Source organism: Cololabis saira, chromosome 5 (genome assembly GCF_033807715.1).
Source record: "Cololabis saira isolate AMF1-May2022 chromosome 5, fColSai1.1, whole genome shotgun sequence".
Lineage (NCBI taxonomy): Eukaryota > Metazoa > Chordata > Actinopteri > Beloniformes > Belonidae > Cololabis > Cololabis saira.
Window position 1 is genome coordinate 50,043,679 of NC_084591.1, and position 15,936 is coordinate 50,059,614.

The 15,936-nt window shown below is 41.4% G+C and overlaps 1 protein-coding gene across 1 annotated transcript in view; it reads right to left on the bottom strand.

Moving 5' to 3' along the window:
* lonp2 (lon peptidase 2, peroxisomal) overlaps positions 1 to 15,936 on the bottom strand; it is a 176,563-nt gene that overhangs the window by 43,846 nt on the left and 116,781 nt on the right. The window contains exons 10-11 of the mRNA XM_061722335.1: positions 14,394 to 14,535; positions 2,200 to 2,350 (exon numbers count right to left, since the gene is read on the bottom strand). Coding sequence (XP_061578319.1) covers positions 2,200 to 2,350; positions 14,394 to 14,535 — 293 coding nt within the window. The remainder of the gene's footprint in view (positions 1 to 2,199; positions 2,351 to 14,393; positions 14,536 to 15,936) is intronic.

Below are 15,936 nucleotides of genomic sequence, written 5' to 3' on the forward strand. Positions count from 1 at the left end.
AACAACTGTAGTTCAATAAATACATTTAAAACTACGTATAAATCCAATACAATCGAAAGATACAGAACATTAGTGTGATACAAAACTATATATATATATACACACATACACACATACATACATACATACATACATACATACATACATACATACATACATACATACATACATACATATAAATAATGCTCCATACAATACAATAATAAGAATAATTGTTGTTGTAATAATAATATTTATATACCAAAAAAATGTAATGATTGGTCTATGGTTTCCTTTTGTTTTCACTCTTCTAGAGATTGTTTTTGATTATTTACTTTCTCTATTAGTTGTTTTTCTGAGATCCGTCTTCTGTTTGTTTTTTACTTGATTTTTCTGTCATATTTACGTTTGTCTTCCTTCTTGTTTTGCACGTGTGTTTACTTTGCTGTTTTGTTGTTGTAGATTGTTAGTCCTTGTTATATTAGTATCAACTATGAACTAAACAAAGTTAAAAAGGGAAGGCACAATAAGCTTAGGCTTCAGCTACACCTTTTGGTCGGTTTATTCCTTACTTCTTTTTTTATTACTTCTTTCCTACAAAAGGAAATGAAATGCAATGTACAGGACTGTCTCAGAAAATTAGAATATTGTGATAAAGTCCTTTATTTTCTGTAATGCAATTAAAAAAACAAAAATGTCATACATTCTGGATTCATTACAAATCAACTGAAATATTGCAAGTCTTTTATTATTTTAATATTGCTGATTATGGCTTACAGTTTAAGAAAACTCAAATATCCTATCTCAAAAAATTAGAATCTTAATCTTAAACTGTAAGCCATCATCAGCAATATTAAAATAATAAAAGGCTTGCAATATTTTAGTTGATTTGTAATGAATCCAGAATGTATGACATTTTTGTTTTTTTAATTGCATTACAGAAAATAAAGAACTTGATCACAATATTGTAATTTTCTGAGACAGTCCTGTATAGGGATGGGAATTGATAAGATTTTTTCGATTCCGATTCTCTTATCGATTCTGCTTATCGATTCGATTCTTTATCGATTCTCTTATCGATTCTCATTTGGAAAAAAGGAGAAGAAACAATTTTAGTATCAACTTTGTTTTAATAAAACAAAGTTGATACTAAAATACTAAAAAGAAACAATTTTAGTATCAACTTTGTTTTAATAAAACAAAGTTGATACTAAAATTGTTTCTTTGTTTCAATTTCTTTGTTTCTCCGATCTTTTTTGTTCAAAGATATAAAACTTTTATATCTTTGAACAAAAAAAATATAATGAGGTCTTAAGATGCCCCCAGCCTTGGGCTCCTCCATGGTGCCAGGGGGTCCCCACAAAATGATTTGTAATATACAGTAAAATATGTATTTAATATAAAATAATAATAATAAAATAGATATTCTTCTGTAGAAATTAACGAAAAACAAAAAATTATTTTGTAGCAATTACACAAGAATGTCCAGTAACATGTTCAACACTACAAACTTAGTCACTGCTGGTGACATTCATCTATTCTGGCCTGATACTCTTCCCTGCCTTGATGAAAGGAAAATCTAGCGGTAGAAGCTCTTTAACTCTCCATAGATGAGCTGACGAGCTGCAGCTGTGTCAGGAGAGCTCCGCTGTCCGCCGGAGCGCAGCTCTTCTAAAGCATGATTTATGGTTCCGCGTTAAATCGACGCAGAGCCTACGGCGTAAGGTACGCGGCGACGCGCGCCGTACGGTGCGTGTTGCCGCGTACCCTACGCGGTAGGCTCTGCGTTGGTGTAACGCGGAACCATAAATCAGCCTTACCACATGCAGGCTGACTCCGCGCTCCCAGCGGATCAGCCGGCTGAGTCCTAACAGTTTCCCCCCTCTGCTGAAATGTCCACATTGCAAGAATTGTCGCCCTGTTGTCATTCTTTTTGGTAAAATGTAACCAAACTTCCCAGCGTTTATGCCGCTTTGTCCCCGTGTTTTCCTGCTGGGCGCAAATGCGCATGCTGCGCAACGTGCTTGGTGACGTCATTCGCGCCCACTGGAATCGATAAGGGAATCGTTTGCGAAAAAGGCAAACGATTCCAAGGAATTGAAACACTGGGAACCGGTTCTCAACAAGAACCGGTTCTCGATTCCCATCCCTAGTCCTGTATTTATCAATGGAAGCTGATGGACCAGATAAACTCCTACTACTATGTAACTGGTCTGGTACCTGGAACCTGCAGCACCTCCATGCGGTCCAGCAGCGCGGGGGGGATGGTGGCCGTGGTGTTGGCCGTGGCGATGAACAGCACCTGGGAGAGGTCGAAGTTCACGTTCAGGTAATGGTCCGTGAAGCTGTGGTTCTGCTCCGGGTCCAGGACCTACGGGGTTTCATATTTAACTTAAAACATATGTTTGGTTGGAGAACTAGCAGTAACTGAGATAAAATCAGAAAACAATTTTATGATTTCACAGATTTTATGAAAGATTTTCTGGCTCTAGTGACTCTTATGGCTCTTTTCCACTAGTCCCTACTCAGCCCGACTCTCCTCCGCTCGGTCTGGTTCTTTTCCACTAGGGGTCTAATGTGCCGAGTAGATACTTTTCTGTATCTATTCTGCCGAGGTTCTAAGCGGCTGAGTCGGCTGTATCTGACATCATCACACTACAGGCCACCGATTGGTCGGGGGGTTGGAGTCAGACGTCTGAGTCAGGATGTGACATCAGAGAAAGAGACTGACGGATTCTGGTTCATTTTATTCATCCAGCAACGGCAGCAGAAGTCTGTTCTGGTCCAACTCTGAGGTGCAGATGTTCATAAACCTGGGGCCGGATTCACAAAACATTAAGAAAAAAAATCTTCTTAAGTGTCATTTTTTTTCTTAAGTTGAGTCTTAAGAAGAAAAAAGAGAAGAAGTCATATTCTCCAAAAAAGTTCTTAAGTATTTTCTCAACTTTCTTCTTAAGAAAAAAACTTAAGAATAAATGGTATTCTTGAAATAAAAGTTCTCAAATTTGTTCTTGACTTTTTTCTTAACTTTAAGACAACCTTGACCTGTCTTAAAATGTCTTCCGTGAAAAGGTAATAATAATTAAAGCTGCAAGCAGCGATGAACGGGCCCTCGCACTCACGGCCACCGCCCCCCATAAGCATATCAGAAATGACACCACCCACGACTCTCTATGTCAAACCATTCAAAAGTTATGGCAGAAAATCGGGACAACCGGGACTTCCGGTGTAGCGACTAATGGACTAGGACGTGTTTTTTTTGAGCTCCTGCAACAACCTTTAAAAATATCTATTTTTGGTACAGCTTTTTCATCTTCCTTCGGTTTATTTTTCCCGACCTTCATTATTCTACTTTGGCCCCGTATTTTTGCCGACCAAAATGCCTCCAAAACTCAAACCATCCGCACCACCCCCGCGGCCCTCTCCGCACGCAGCATCCCCGCCTCGTGGTGACCCCCCGTCCAGCCTGGCCGAGGCCGCCGGGGCCGCTCCTTCACACGACTTTAAGGCCGAGCTGCTCGCATCACTCCGCGTTGAGATGGCGGCTGTTTTTAAATCGGAGCTTCAGGCTGCTTTAAATGAAAACCTGTCGAGCATCAAGACTGAGCTGCAAGCGGTGAAGTCGGAATTATCAAAAAGCATTACAAACATCCAGTCTGATGTGCGCGCTCTGAAGAACACCGTGGTTGAAATGGAAACATCTCTTTCATCCTGCACCGATGACATCACAACCTTACAGGCTAAAGTGGAGCATCTGTCAGCTGAACTGATGAGGCTGGATGGTAAATGCGAGGATCTGGAGGCGAGATCCCGGCGCAATAACATACGGATCGTGGGAATTCCTGAAGATTTTTCCACCTCTTCTGCTGTTACGGATATTCCCTCTCTGCTCAAGGAGGCTTTCAGCCTGGAGAAGGAGCCTCTCCTGGACCGGGCGCACCGCACCCTCCAGCCGAAGCCGAAGCCCGGAGAGCGCCCTCGTCCCATCATCGCCCGTCTGCACTATCATACAGACTGTGTGGATATATTGCGCCGAGCCAGGGCTCAGCAACGGATTACGTGTGGAGAGTTGACTTTTTCTGTCTTTCCCGACCACACCCAGAAGACGGCCCGTGCCCGAGCCGCCTTTAATGACGTCCGCCGCCGGCTCCGCGAGATCCCGGGGATCCGCTACGGTCTGCTGTACCCCGCCCGCCTCCGCATCACTCACAACGGCGCAGAAAGGGAGTTCAGGTCGGCAGAGGAGGCCAGCGCTTTCATCACGTCGCTCAAAGTCTAGTTGAACTTTTTTCAGTTCATCAGTGTCGGTTTTTTTTTCTTTCTCTCCCATATATACACGGTATGTGGTTTTCAGTTTAACTTGGTCGTGATTGGTTGTACCTCTCTGTTAATGTTGCTGGGCTTGCAGGAGCTCAACACGAAGCTTGTTAGTTATTATCTTGTTAGTTATGCTTAAAGCCGTAAGTGTTCTTTTTAGGGATCTGACTCCTTCTGGAGTTTGCACTGGGTTCTCCATCGTTTGGGGATGGGGTCGTTGTAAGTGCAATTGGGGGGTGGGGGGTGGGGGGTTCAGTAGGTTAAGTTTGTTGTTGTTTTCAATTTTCCCCCTTTTTTTTTATTTATTTATTTATTTATTTTTTTTTTTTTCTCCCCTTTTTTTTTTTTTTTTTCTTCTTCTTTCCTCTTTCTTTCTTTCTTTCTTTCCTCCCTCCATCCCTTTCTTTCCTTTCCTTCCTTGGGGATCCGCATTCGGTACATCTCTATCTTTAGGAATTTAACATATGGCCACCAGTGTTGGGGGTAACGCGTTACAAAAGTAACGCAATTACAGTAATGTATTACTATTTGCTGTAACGCAGTAATATAACGCATTACTAATAAATTTTCGGTAATATTTTACTCGTTACAATCTAAGTAACGCGCGTTACAACGCATTTTAACCCGTTTAGCTGTTGTTTTTTTAAAGAATTCACCAACACCGCGTCCGCGAGACATCCCGACAACAGAAAAAAGCGTTGGGAACGCGGCGCGGCGGAACGTAGCGCCGCTGGACACTGTTTGTGTGGGGACTGTTCATGGAGCAGAGCCGGCAGGGAAAAGTCAACAGTGCAGCGTGTCCGCGTGTAACTTAAATCTACCATGGTCTCAGCGTTAGGGCTCGGCCAAGTCAGGCTTTATTAATACATGGGCTTTATACATTTATTAAATATATATGAGCGCGGAGTCGGCGAGGAGCTGCGCGCGGCGAGGAGCACACGCCTGCGTTGGTGTAACGCGGAACCATAAATCAGCCTTAAACCACACCTGCAGCCCATCAGGAGGAGAGGTTAAAACAGCTGCGAGTTGTTGATTTCTGGTTCGTTTTGTTAACTCGGAGAGCTTTATTGGTTTGTTTGTTAGCTTGCTGGTGTTTTTTTTCTCTCTGGGAGTTATTTATGAAGAAGTTCTGAGTTCTGAGCAGTAGCCTATTCGAGTTGAGGGGGGATGAGGGGTGATGTGATGGCACCCCCCCTGAAATAAAAACGGTCCAAATCACCCCCCCCTGAAATAAAAACGGTCCAAATCACCCCCCCCTGAAATAAAAAACGGTCCAAATCACCCCCCCCTGAAATAAAAAACGGTCCAAATCATCCCCCCTGAAATAAAAACAGTCCAAATCATCCCCCCCTGAAATAAAAACGGTCCAAATCACCCCTGAAATAAAAACGGTCCAAATCATCCCCCCTGAAATAAAAACGGTCCAAATCATCCCCCCTGAAATAAAAACGGTCCAAATCACCCCCCTGAAATAAAAACGGTCCAAATCATCCCCCCTGAAATAAAAACGGTCCAAATCATCCCCCCTGAAATAAAAACAGTCCAAATCATCCCCCCCTGAAATAAAAACGGTCCAAATCACCCCCCCTGAAATAAAAACGGTCCAAATCATCCCCCCTGAAATAAAAACGGTCCAAATCATCCCCCCTGAAATAAAAACAGTCCAAATCATCCCCCCTGAAATAAAAACGGTCCAAATCACCCCCCCTGAAATAAAAACGGTCCAAATCATCCCCCCTGAAATAAAAACAGTCCAAATCATCCCCCCTGAAATAAAAACAGTCCAAATCATCCCCCCTGAAATAAAAACGGTCCAAATCATCCCCCCTGAAATAAAAACGGTCCAAATCATCCCCCCTGAAATAAAAACGGTCCAAATCACCCCCACTGTAAAACTGCCATCCCCCCTTTCCATCCCTTATGTCATTTCATCAATGAATGTGGTTTTACTGCTATTTCAACATTTAGAGTCATCACCAGAAAAATAACTTATTTGACAATTTTCACCTGTTTCAAGTAAATTTTCACTTGAAATAAATAGAAAAATCTGCCAGTGGGACAAGATTTATCTTTTTTTGCTATTTTGTTGAAAGTAACTCAAAAGTAATACACAAGTAGTGTAACGCATTACAATTCAGATATAGTAATATTGTAATGTAACTAATTACTTTCAAATGACAGTAACTAGTAATATATAATGTATTATATTTTGGATGTAACTTGCCCAACACTGATGGCCACTAATACTGGTACTTCTGTGAGGTTGTTGAGCTGGAATATTAAAGGCATGGGGAGTCCAATTAAGAGATCGAGAATATTTGCTCACCTGAGACGTCTTAAAGCTGACTTAGTGTTCCTTCAGGAAACCCACATGCGCACCAAAGACCAGGTCAGACTTAAATGTCCCTGGGTTTCTGAGGTGTTTCACTCTGATTTCAACTCTAAGGCCAGGGGGGTTGCTATATTAATTGGTAAGTCAATGCAGTTTTCAGCATCTAAGGTGATTTCAGACAAAAACGGCAGATACTTAATTGTGGCGGGTACGCTATTTCATATTCCCATATTATTAGTTAATATATATGCCCCCAATTTTGACAACCCACACTTTATGAACAAGCTTTTTGAATGTCTCCCCTCATTGAACGACAGTCTTCTTATAATTGGCGGGGATATGAACTGCGTAATTGACCCCAAACTAGACCGCTCCAGCCCACGAAATCTGACTCCTTCTTCAATGTCGAGGTCTCTTTCAGATTTTGTGTCCAAGAACGGTTGCACCGATCCTTGGAGATTTTATAACCCTTGTACCAAAAAATATTCCTTCTTTTCTCAGATGCATCAATCTTTCTCTCGTATTGATTATTATTTTATTGATGCTAAACTAATTCCCAAAGTACTGTCTGTTGATTATCATCCTATTGTGATCTCCGACCACGCTCCTCTTTCTTTGGATATTCAGTTCTCTTCACAGCCACGCTACTCAACATCTTGGAGGTTCAATACATTACTTCTCTCAGATGATAAGTTCACCAATTTTATTACAACTAAAATTGATGATTACATCTCTATAAATCAAAATGATATGGAACCAATTTCCTCTTCACTGCTGTGGGAATCATTAAAAGCATATTTGCGGGGACAAATTATCTTCTTCTCTGCTCACTTGAATAAGTCCCGGAAAGCCAAATTACAAGAACTCTCTATTAAGATCACAAAATTGGACCAACAACTTGCTACTTGCCCCTCTCCCAGTTTTCTTAAGCAACGTGTCGATTTACAGACTGAATTTGATCTCCTTACCACTAATGACGCAGAGCGACTTCTCTTACGATCACGCTCCGTGTATTATGAACATGGAGACAAGGCAAGTCGGCTCATGGCTCATCAGCTACGTCGCCAGGCAGCCTCACGTATGATCCTTCAGATAAAAGATTCATCAGGCTCATTGCATCAGGATCCCACCGCCATTAATTCTGTCTTTCACTCATTTTATTCCTCTTTATATACGTCTGAATCTCCATCTGGCTCCACTGAATTGAATTCATTCTTAGATAGCCTCAACTTTCCTGTTATAGGCTCCGATGCTGCTAAAAATCTTGACTCGCCATTAACGGTAGAAGAAATTAATCTCGCTGTGAGAAGTATGCAAAATAACAAAGCTCCTGGCCCTGATGGATTTCCAGTGGAATTTTTTAAGAAATTTCAGGATAAATTGTCCCCTTTATTGCATGCTGTTTATAAGGAATCACTGGAACATGGCACTCTCCCTCCCACTTTAAGGCAAGCCTCCATAAGTCTCCTCTTAAAAAAAGATAAGGATCCAACTCTCTGCGGCTCATACAGACCTCTTTCGTTAATAAATGTAGATGCTAAGATCCTTGCTAAAGCCTTGGCTTATCGCTTGGAGAACATTGTGCCAACTATTGTCTCAAATGAACAGACAGGATTTGTTAAGGGGCGACAGTTATTCTTTAATGTGCGGACACTTTTAAATATTATTCACTCTAAAACTATCACCACAACACCTGAAGTCGTAATCTCAGTCGATGCTGAAAAGGCATTTGATAGGATTGAATGGGACTATTTATTTACTGTACTGAAGAAGTTTGGGCTGGGGAATGGGTTCATTTCTTTGATTCGTCTCCTTTACACGTCTCCACAAGCAAGCGTTTCCACTAATGGCATTCAGTCCAATTTTTTTACTCTAGCCCGTGGCACCAGACAGGGGTGTCCCCTCTCTCCCCTATTATTAGCACTAGCTATAGAGCCCCTGTCAATCTTTCTGAGGTCCTCCCCCACTTTTACTGGGATCTCCCGATTGGGAACAGAATATAAGCTGTCACTTTACGCTGATGACTTACTGTTATATGTCTCGGATCCTGTCCTCTCCATTCCTTCAATTTTATCTGCTTTCCAGAGATTCGGGTCTTTCTCAGGCTATAAAGTGAACGTATCTAAAAGTGAATGCTATCCCATTAATGACTCAGCAACACAGCTCGTACAGTCAGATATCCCTTTTAAGATTAGTCCTTCCGGCTTTAGGTATCTTGGGATCAACGTAACCAGAACGTTAAGCTCTCTTTTTTCTGCTAATCTCTCACCTTTAATGTCTACAATTAAATCTGACCTCCATAGATGGAAAAGCTTACCTCTTTCATTAATTGGAAGAATTAACGCAGTTAAAATGAATATTTTGCCCAAATTTCTATTTCTGTTCCATTGTCTTCCACTTTTCTTACCAAAACACTTTTTTAAAATAATTGATCAAACTATTTCTGACTTCTTATGGTGTGGGAAGGCTCCTAGAATCCGCAAATCCACACTTCAGAGATGTAAATTCAATGGCGGACTGGCACTTCCCAATTTCCAACTGTATTATTGGGCAGCACATATTCAAAAAATTTCATTTTGGTTCAATTCGGTGAATATGCCATGGTGTAAATTGGAGGCACAGTCATGCATTTCATCCTCTTTACCTGCTCTACTTACCTCATCTATTCCATCCAACCTCTCTGTCTTTACAAATAATCAAGTGGTTCACTCCACACTTAAAATTTGGTATCAATTTAGGAAACACTTCAAATTTAAGTCAGCATCTACTTTAGCTCCATTACTGAACAATCGTTTATTTCGACCTCCGCTTACAGATTCAACCTTTCTCATATGGCATAATAAGGGCCTGAAAAGTTTTGGAGATCTTTACAAGGATGGTATCTTTCGCAGCTTTGCAGATCTCTCAGGTGAATTTAATCTCCCGCCTTCTCATCTCTTTCGATACTTTCAGATTAGACACTGCGCTAAAGCTTTGTTTCCAGTTTTTCCATCCTCTCCGCCGACTCTACAGTGGGAGGTGCTTTTAAACCATGATCCACTTCAAAAATCACTGATCTCTAAGGTTTACGATGACCTTCTGTCTTTCGATCTCTCTCCAGTTATTAAAGTTAGGGCTGCCTGGGAAGATGAACTGGATCTAAATTTGGAGGATGACTGGTGGGACGCTGCTCTTAAAAAAATTTACACAAGTTCATCCTGCGCTCGTCTTACACTTATACAGTTTAAAGTACTGTTTAGAGTCCACTTTTCTAAAGCTCGACTCTCACAGATCTATCCCAGTGTCACTGACGAATGCGACAAATGTCATGCCTCGTCCTGCAATTTAACCCATATGTTTTACTCTTGCCCACTACTTTCTCGCTTTTGGTCGAATTATTTTGACACCATGTCAAAAATACTCTCGGTGAATATAAAAGTCTCCCCCCATGTTGCCATATTCGGGCTCCCAGAGGACCATGGCCGGTTTACTTCAAACCAAAAAGACATTTTGGCTTTTACTTCCTTACTGGCAAGACGCCACCTTCTTCTCCACTGGAAGTCGACTAAGGCTCCTTCTAGTACCCAGTGGCTCAACGACACCATGTTTTTTCTGAAGCTGGAAAAGATTAAATATTCACTGAAGGGTAGTTGCAACAAATTTTATAATAAGTGGCTTCCCTTTCTTACATTCTTCCACTCTCTCCAGTCCCTGCCTCCTGATTGACGGATCCCCCCCTCCCTCTCTTCTCTCATTCCTTTCTTTCTTCCTCCTTTTTATTTATCTTTTTATTTACTTTTCTTTTGTTTTTGGGTTTTTTTTTTTTTTTTTCCCCCTTTTTATTCATCTATTTTTTTAATTTATACTGTTTAGCTTAAATACTTAAATATTACTTGTATATAAGAATATAATAATTTTCGTGTATTTGTCATTGTTTTGTGTGGATTTTTTGTTCTGTTCTTAATTCCAAAAAAAAAAAAAAAGGAGGTAGACTGTATATCTTTTTTTTGTTTATTCCTGTTCAACTGTGCCTTACCCCCTAATAAAAATATCAAAACAAAAAAGAAAATCGGGACAACCAATCAGAAGAAGGGGCGGGGCTAATTCAGGCCAATGAAGGTCAAGGACTCAATACCGAGTCCCATGACACCACCCACGACTCTTTATGTCAAACCATTCAAAAGTTATGGCAGAGAAAAGTATTCTAGGGGGCGCTGTTGAGCCGTTAGGCCACGCCCATTAATGCAAACCATGAAATATCAAATTTATCGCCAGGCCTGGCTTGCATGCAAAATTTGGTGACTTTTGGAAAACTATTAAATATGGACCAATCAGATGAAGGGGACAAGCACTTTTTCGCGTCTAGCATCGCCACGGTAACACTTTTGAAAGAAAAAAGTAATGTGCGTCGTCGTAGGACAGAGACGCACATTTTGATGTAAAAAAAACACAAAAATTGCTGACAAAAAGTTCGGCATAAAGCTAGGCTCGAGCTCTCGACCTCTGGAACCAAAGACCATAATGCTCTGGCTGAGCTAAGTCTCAGCTAACTTTTTCACTTTGACTTACTGGCTTAGTAGAGACCAACATAGCGATAAAATGTCTGGAACTGTTTTTTCCTAATTTTTTAAATATTTGTAAGGTATAAATATTAGTAAAGGGGCTAATTAAAGCCAAAGAAGCTCAAGGACTCATTACAGATTCCCATGACACCACCCACGACTCTCTATGTCAAAACATTCAAATGTTATACCAGGAAATAGGGACAACCAATCAGAAGAAGGGGCGGGGCTAATTCAGTCCAATAAACGTCAAGGACTCAATACAAAGTCCCATGACACCACCCACAACTTCCTATGTCAAACCATTAAAAAGTTATAGCAGAAAAAAGGGACAACCAATCAGAAGAAGAGGCGGGGCTAATTAAGGCCAACGAAGCTTAAGGACTCATTACAGAGTCCCATGACACCACCCACGACTCTCTTTGTCAAACCATCCAAAAGTTATGGCAGATAAAAGTATTCTAGGGGGCGCTGTTGAGCCGTTAGGCCACGCCCATTAATGCAAACCATGAAATATCAAATTTATCGCCAAGTCTGGCTTGCATGCAAAATTTGGTGACTTTTGGAGAACTATCAAATATGGACCAATCACTTGAAGGGGGGGTGCGCCTTTTGGCGTCTAGCGTCGCCACGGTAACACTTTTGAAAGAGAAAAGTAATGCGTGGTGTCGCAAGATGAAGACGCACATTTTGATGTATAACACACCTGGGTGCACGTTACGGTTCGGGCTGAATTAACTGCCGAAGGAATAGCATAAATTTCGCCAAAATGACACAATTTATTCAAAATGGCCGACATCCTGTTCGTTTCGGGCATGGCTCCAAGAGACTTTTCTTTAAGTTGTGCCATGATACAGGTGTGTAGCGATTTTCGTGCATGTACGTCAAACCGTATTGTGGGGCTTGAGGCACAAAGTTTTCCGGGGGGCGCTGTTGAGCCATTTTGCCACGCCCATTAATGTAAACCATAAAATATCAAATTTATCGCCAGGCCTGGCTTGCATGCCAAATTTGGTGCCTTTTGTGGAACTATCAAATATGGACCAATCAGATGAAGGGGGGGTGCGCTTGTTGGCGTCTAGCGTCGCCACGGTAACACTTTTGAAAGAGGAAAGTAATGCGTGTAGTCGCAGGATGGAGACGCATATTTTGATGTATAACACATCTGGGTTCACGATACGGTTCGGGCTGAATTAACTCTCGAAGGAATGGCATATATTGCTCCAAAGTTACGCAAGTAATTCAGAATGTTCAACATGGCCGACTTCCTGTTCGGTTTCGGCCATGGCGCCAAGAGACTTTTCTTTTAGTTGCGACATGATACAGGAGTGTACCAATTTTCGTTCATGTACGTCAAACCGTATTATGGGGCTTGAGGCGCAAAATTTTTTCGGTCTGAACCAACCAGATGAAGGGTGGGCGCGCTTTTTGGCGTCTAGCGTCGCCACAGTAACGCTTTTGAAAGAGAAAAGTAATGCGTGTGGTCGCAGGAGGGAGACGCACATTTTGATGTATAACACACCTGGGTGCACGTTACGGTTCGGGCTGAATTAACTGCCGAAGGAATGGCATAAATTGCGCCAAAGTGACACGATTAATTCAAAATGGCCGACTTCCTGTTCGGTTTCGGGCATGACGACAAGAGACTTTTCTTTAAGTTGTCTCATGATACAGGTGTGTACCGATTTTCGTGCATGTACGTCAAACCGTATCGTGGGGCTTGAGGCACAAAGTTTTCAAGGGGGCGCTGTTGAGCCATTTTGCCACGCCCATTAATGCAAACCATTAAATATCACATTTTTCGCCAGGCCTGGCTTGGGTGCAAAATTTGGTGACTTTTTGGGCACGTTTAGGGGGGCAAAAAGGCCTTCCTTTTGTCAGAACAATAAGAAGAAGAAGAATAATTCCTACAGATACAATAGGGCCTTCGCACTGCAAGTGCTCGGGCCCTAATAATACGAAGAATTCCTACAAATACAATAGGGCCTTCGCACTGAAGGTGCTCGGGCCCTAATTAAAGCTATAAAGCTTATAAAAGATGCAAGTTGCAGTAATAACTTTGGGCACTCAGCATGAGTTTGATCCTAAAGATTTAGGACTTTTAAACCCTTTAGGACACATTTTGTCATTGTTTTGTCATTGTTTTCAAGCTTATAAAAAATTATAAAGCTGCAAGCAGCGATGAACGGGCCCTCGCACTCACGGCCACCGCCCCCATAAGCATATCAGAAATGACACCACCCACGACTCTCTATGTCAAACCATTCAAAAGTTAGAGCAGAAAAAAGGGACAAACAATCAGAAGAAGGGGCGGGGCTAATTCAGGCCAAAGAAGCTCAAGGACTCATTACAGAATCTGATGACACCACCCACGACTCTATGTCAAAACATTCAAATGTTATAGGAGGAAATAGGGACAACCAATCAGAAGAAGGGGCGGGGCTAATTTTCACCAATTATGGTCAAGGACTCAATACCGAGTCCCATGACACCACCCACGACTCTTTATGTCAAACCTTTCAAAAGTTATGGCAGAGAAAAGTATTCTAGGGGGCGCTGTCCATCCTCTGACACCACGCATTACTTTTCTCTTTCAAAAGTGTTACCGTGGCGACGCTAGACGCCGAAAAGCGGGACTCTGTAATGAGTCCTTGAGCTTCTTTGGCCTTAATTAGCCCCGCCCCTTCTTCTGATTGGTTGTCCCGATTTTCTGCTATAACTTTTGAATGGTTTGACATAAAGAGTCGTGGGTGGCGTCATCAGATTCTGTATGGAGTCCTTGACCTTCATTGGCCTGAATTAGCCCCACCCCTTCTTCTGATTGGTTGTCCCTTTTTTCTGCTATAACTTTTGAATGGTTTGACATAGGAAGTCGTGGGTGGTGTCATGTCTGATATGCTTATGGGGGGCGGTGGCAGTGAGTGCGAGGGCCCGTTCATCGCTGCTTGCACCTTTAATTTAACTTGATATTGAACACAAGTCACAGACCCAGCAGGTTCTACATCTTTAGTGTTGTTTAGATCACACTGTCAAATACTTCACAGCAGCTTCTCTCCAACCTCCTACTTCTGCTCCAGGTGCTGATTGTAGTGGAAAAGAAAGCAGGCCGAGTTGAGCCGAGTCGAGTAGGTACTAGTGGAAAAACGCCACAAATGTCTTTCACAAGGAATAAGTGAAGTGCTGATAAACTCCAGAAGTAATGAAAGAGAAACAAAGTGCTTTACCTCCAGCAGCGCGGCTGCTGGGTCTCCCTGCAGGCTCTTCCCCAGTTTGTCCACCTCGTCCAGGAGGAAAACAGGATTATTGACGCCCACCGTCTTTAAGCCGTTGATAATTCTCCCCGGCATGCTGCCTACGTACGTCCGCCTGCAGACAGGACGAGGGTTGGAGATGACAACCAGGTGTCTGACTCTATTCCAGACCAACTATGAACTGAAAGAGATGGCTGCGCGACGGATAACAACAGAAAAGAGCACTTAGGGTTATTTACAATACGCATTACAGAGAACACACCAACAGATTATTTATTGAATCAAGATTAACTGAAACTCCATGATTCTGTTAAGTTACAGACACTCACAATCATGTACACAGCTAAATGTAAAGCATTACCAGAAAACTTACAACACGTGTTTACTTTCAGTTCAAATATTGAAGATAGTCGTAGAAAATTTAATTTTAAACATTTATTTGCCCGAACAACTTTAAAGCAGATGAGTGTTTCTGTTGTTGGAATTAAGTTATGGAATTCATTACATTATGATTTAAAGGGCTGTATAAACATATTTCAGTTTAAAAAGAAATTTAAAGAGAAGAAAATAGCAATGTATGGATGAAATAGTTAATATTTATAATATATGCGTATGGAGACAGACAATCTATCTTTGATTTTTTTGTTTTTCTTTCTTTGTGATGTTAACTGAGTAATTGTGCAGACCATCTGTTATTATTGTTCAATTTAGTTTTTGAGGGAGGGGCAGGTAGAATAGGATTTTCTTCTTCCTGCTCCTTTCTGGTTATGGAATATGCTTTTGATTGTGTTGTCATTTTACTTGTTTGTTTTTTTTGTTTGCATATTTCCATGATCGGAATAAATAAAAATGAAATGAAATGAAATGAAATGAAATTGCAGAAGTGCATGCTGCCTTGTGTGTGTGTCGGTCACTGCACGGTCGCTCTTGTTTTTGACACGTGTGCATTACAATATTTCAAAATAAAAGAAACTGCAAAGAAAACTCATTGCTTTCTGAATCAAACGGACCTAAAACACAAGCTCCAAGTCCTCATGAACTGATCATAAACCTTTCTTATCTTCAGATGTTTCAAAAGGTCAAAGAAAAAAATGTGGGAAACATGCGTCCCATCTGGTTGTAATAACGACTGGAAAGTGTTTTGTCAATTATATTTTTTAAAGGAAAAAAACAGTAAAACAGGTTCATCCCTGTAATGTGATCTGAACTACTGACCCGTCCACCGCTCTGGAAATACTCAAACTGATTCATCACTCTGTCAATCAAAGCTGACGCTGCATGCAGGGACGAGCGGGACGTCCCCATCGTGCAGTTAAACAGTTTTATTCCCCAGGGAACTGGGACAAAATTACTCAAGATGATTTTGAAGGTGAATGGATTCAGAATTAAAACAATGTCCAAACATTAACCAGTTTAAAAACAAATATAAAAACATGATTTTCACAAGGTACAGAAAATGGGCAGCTATGTATATTATGTGTACTGTATGCATATACTATGTATATGTATGTATGTA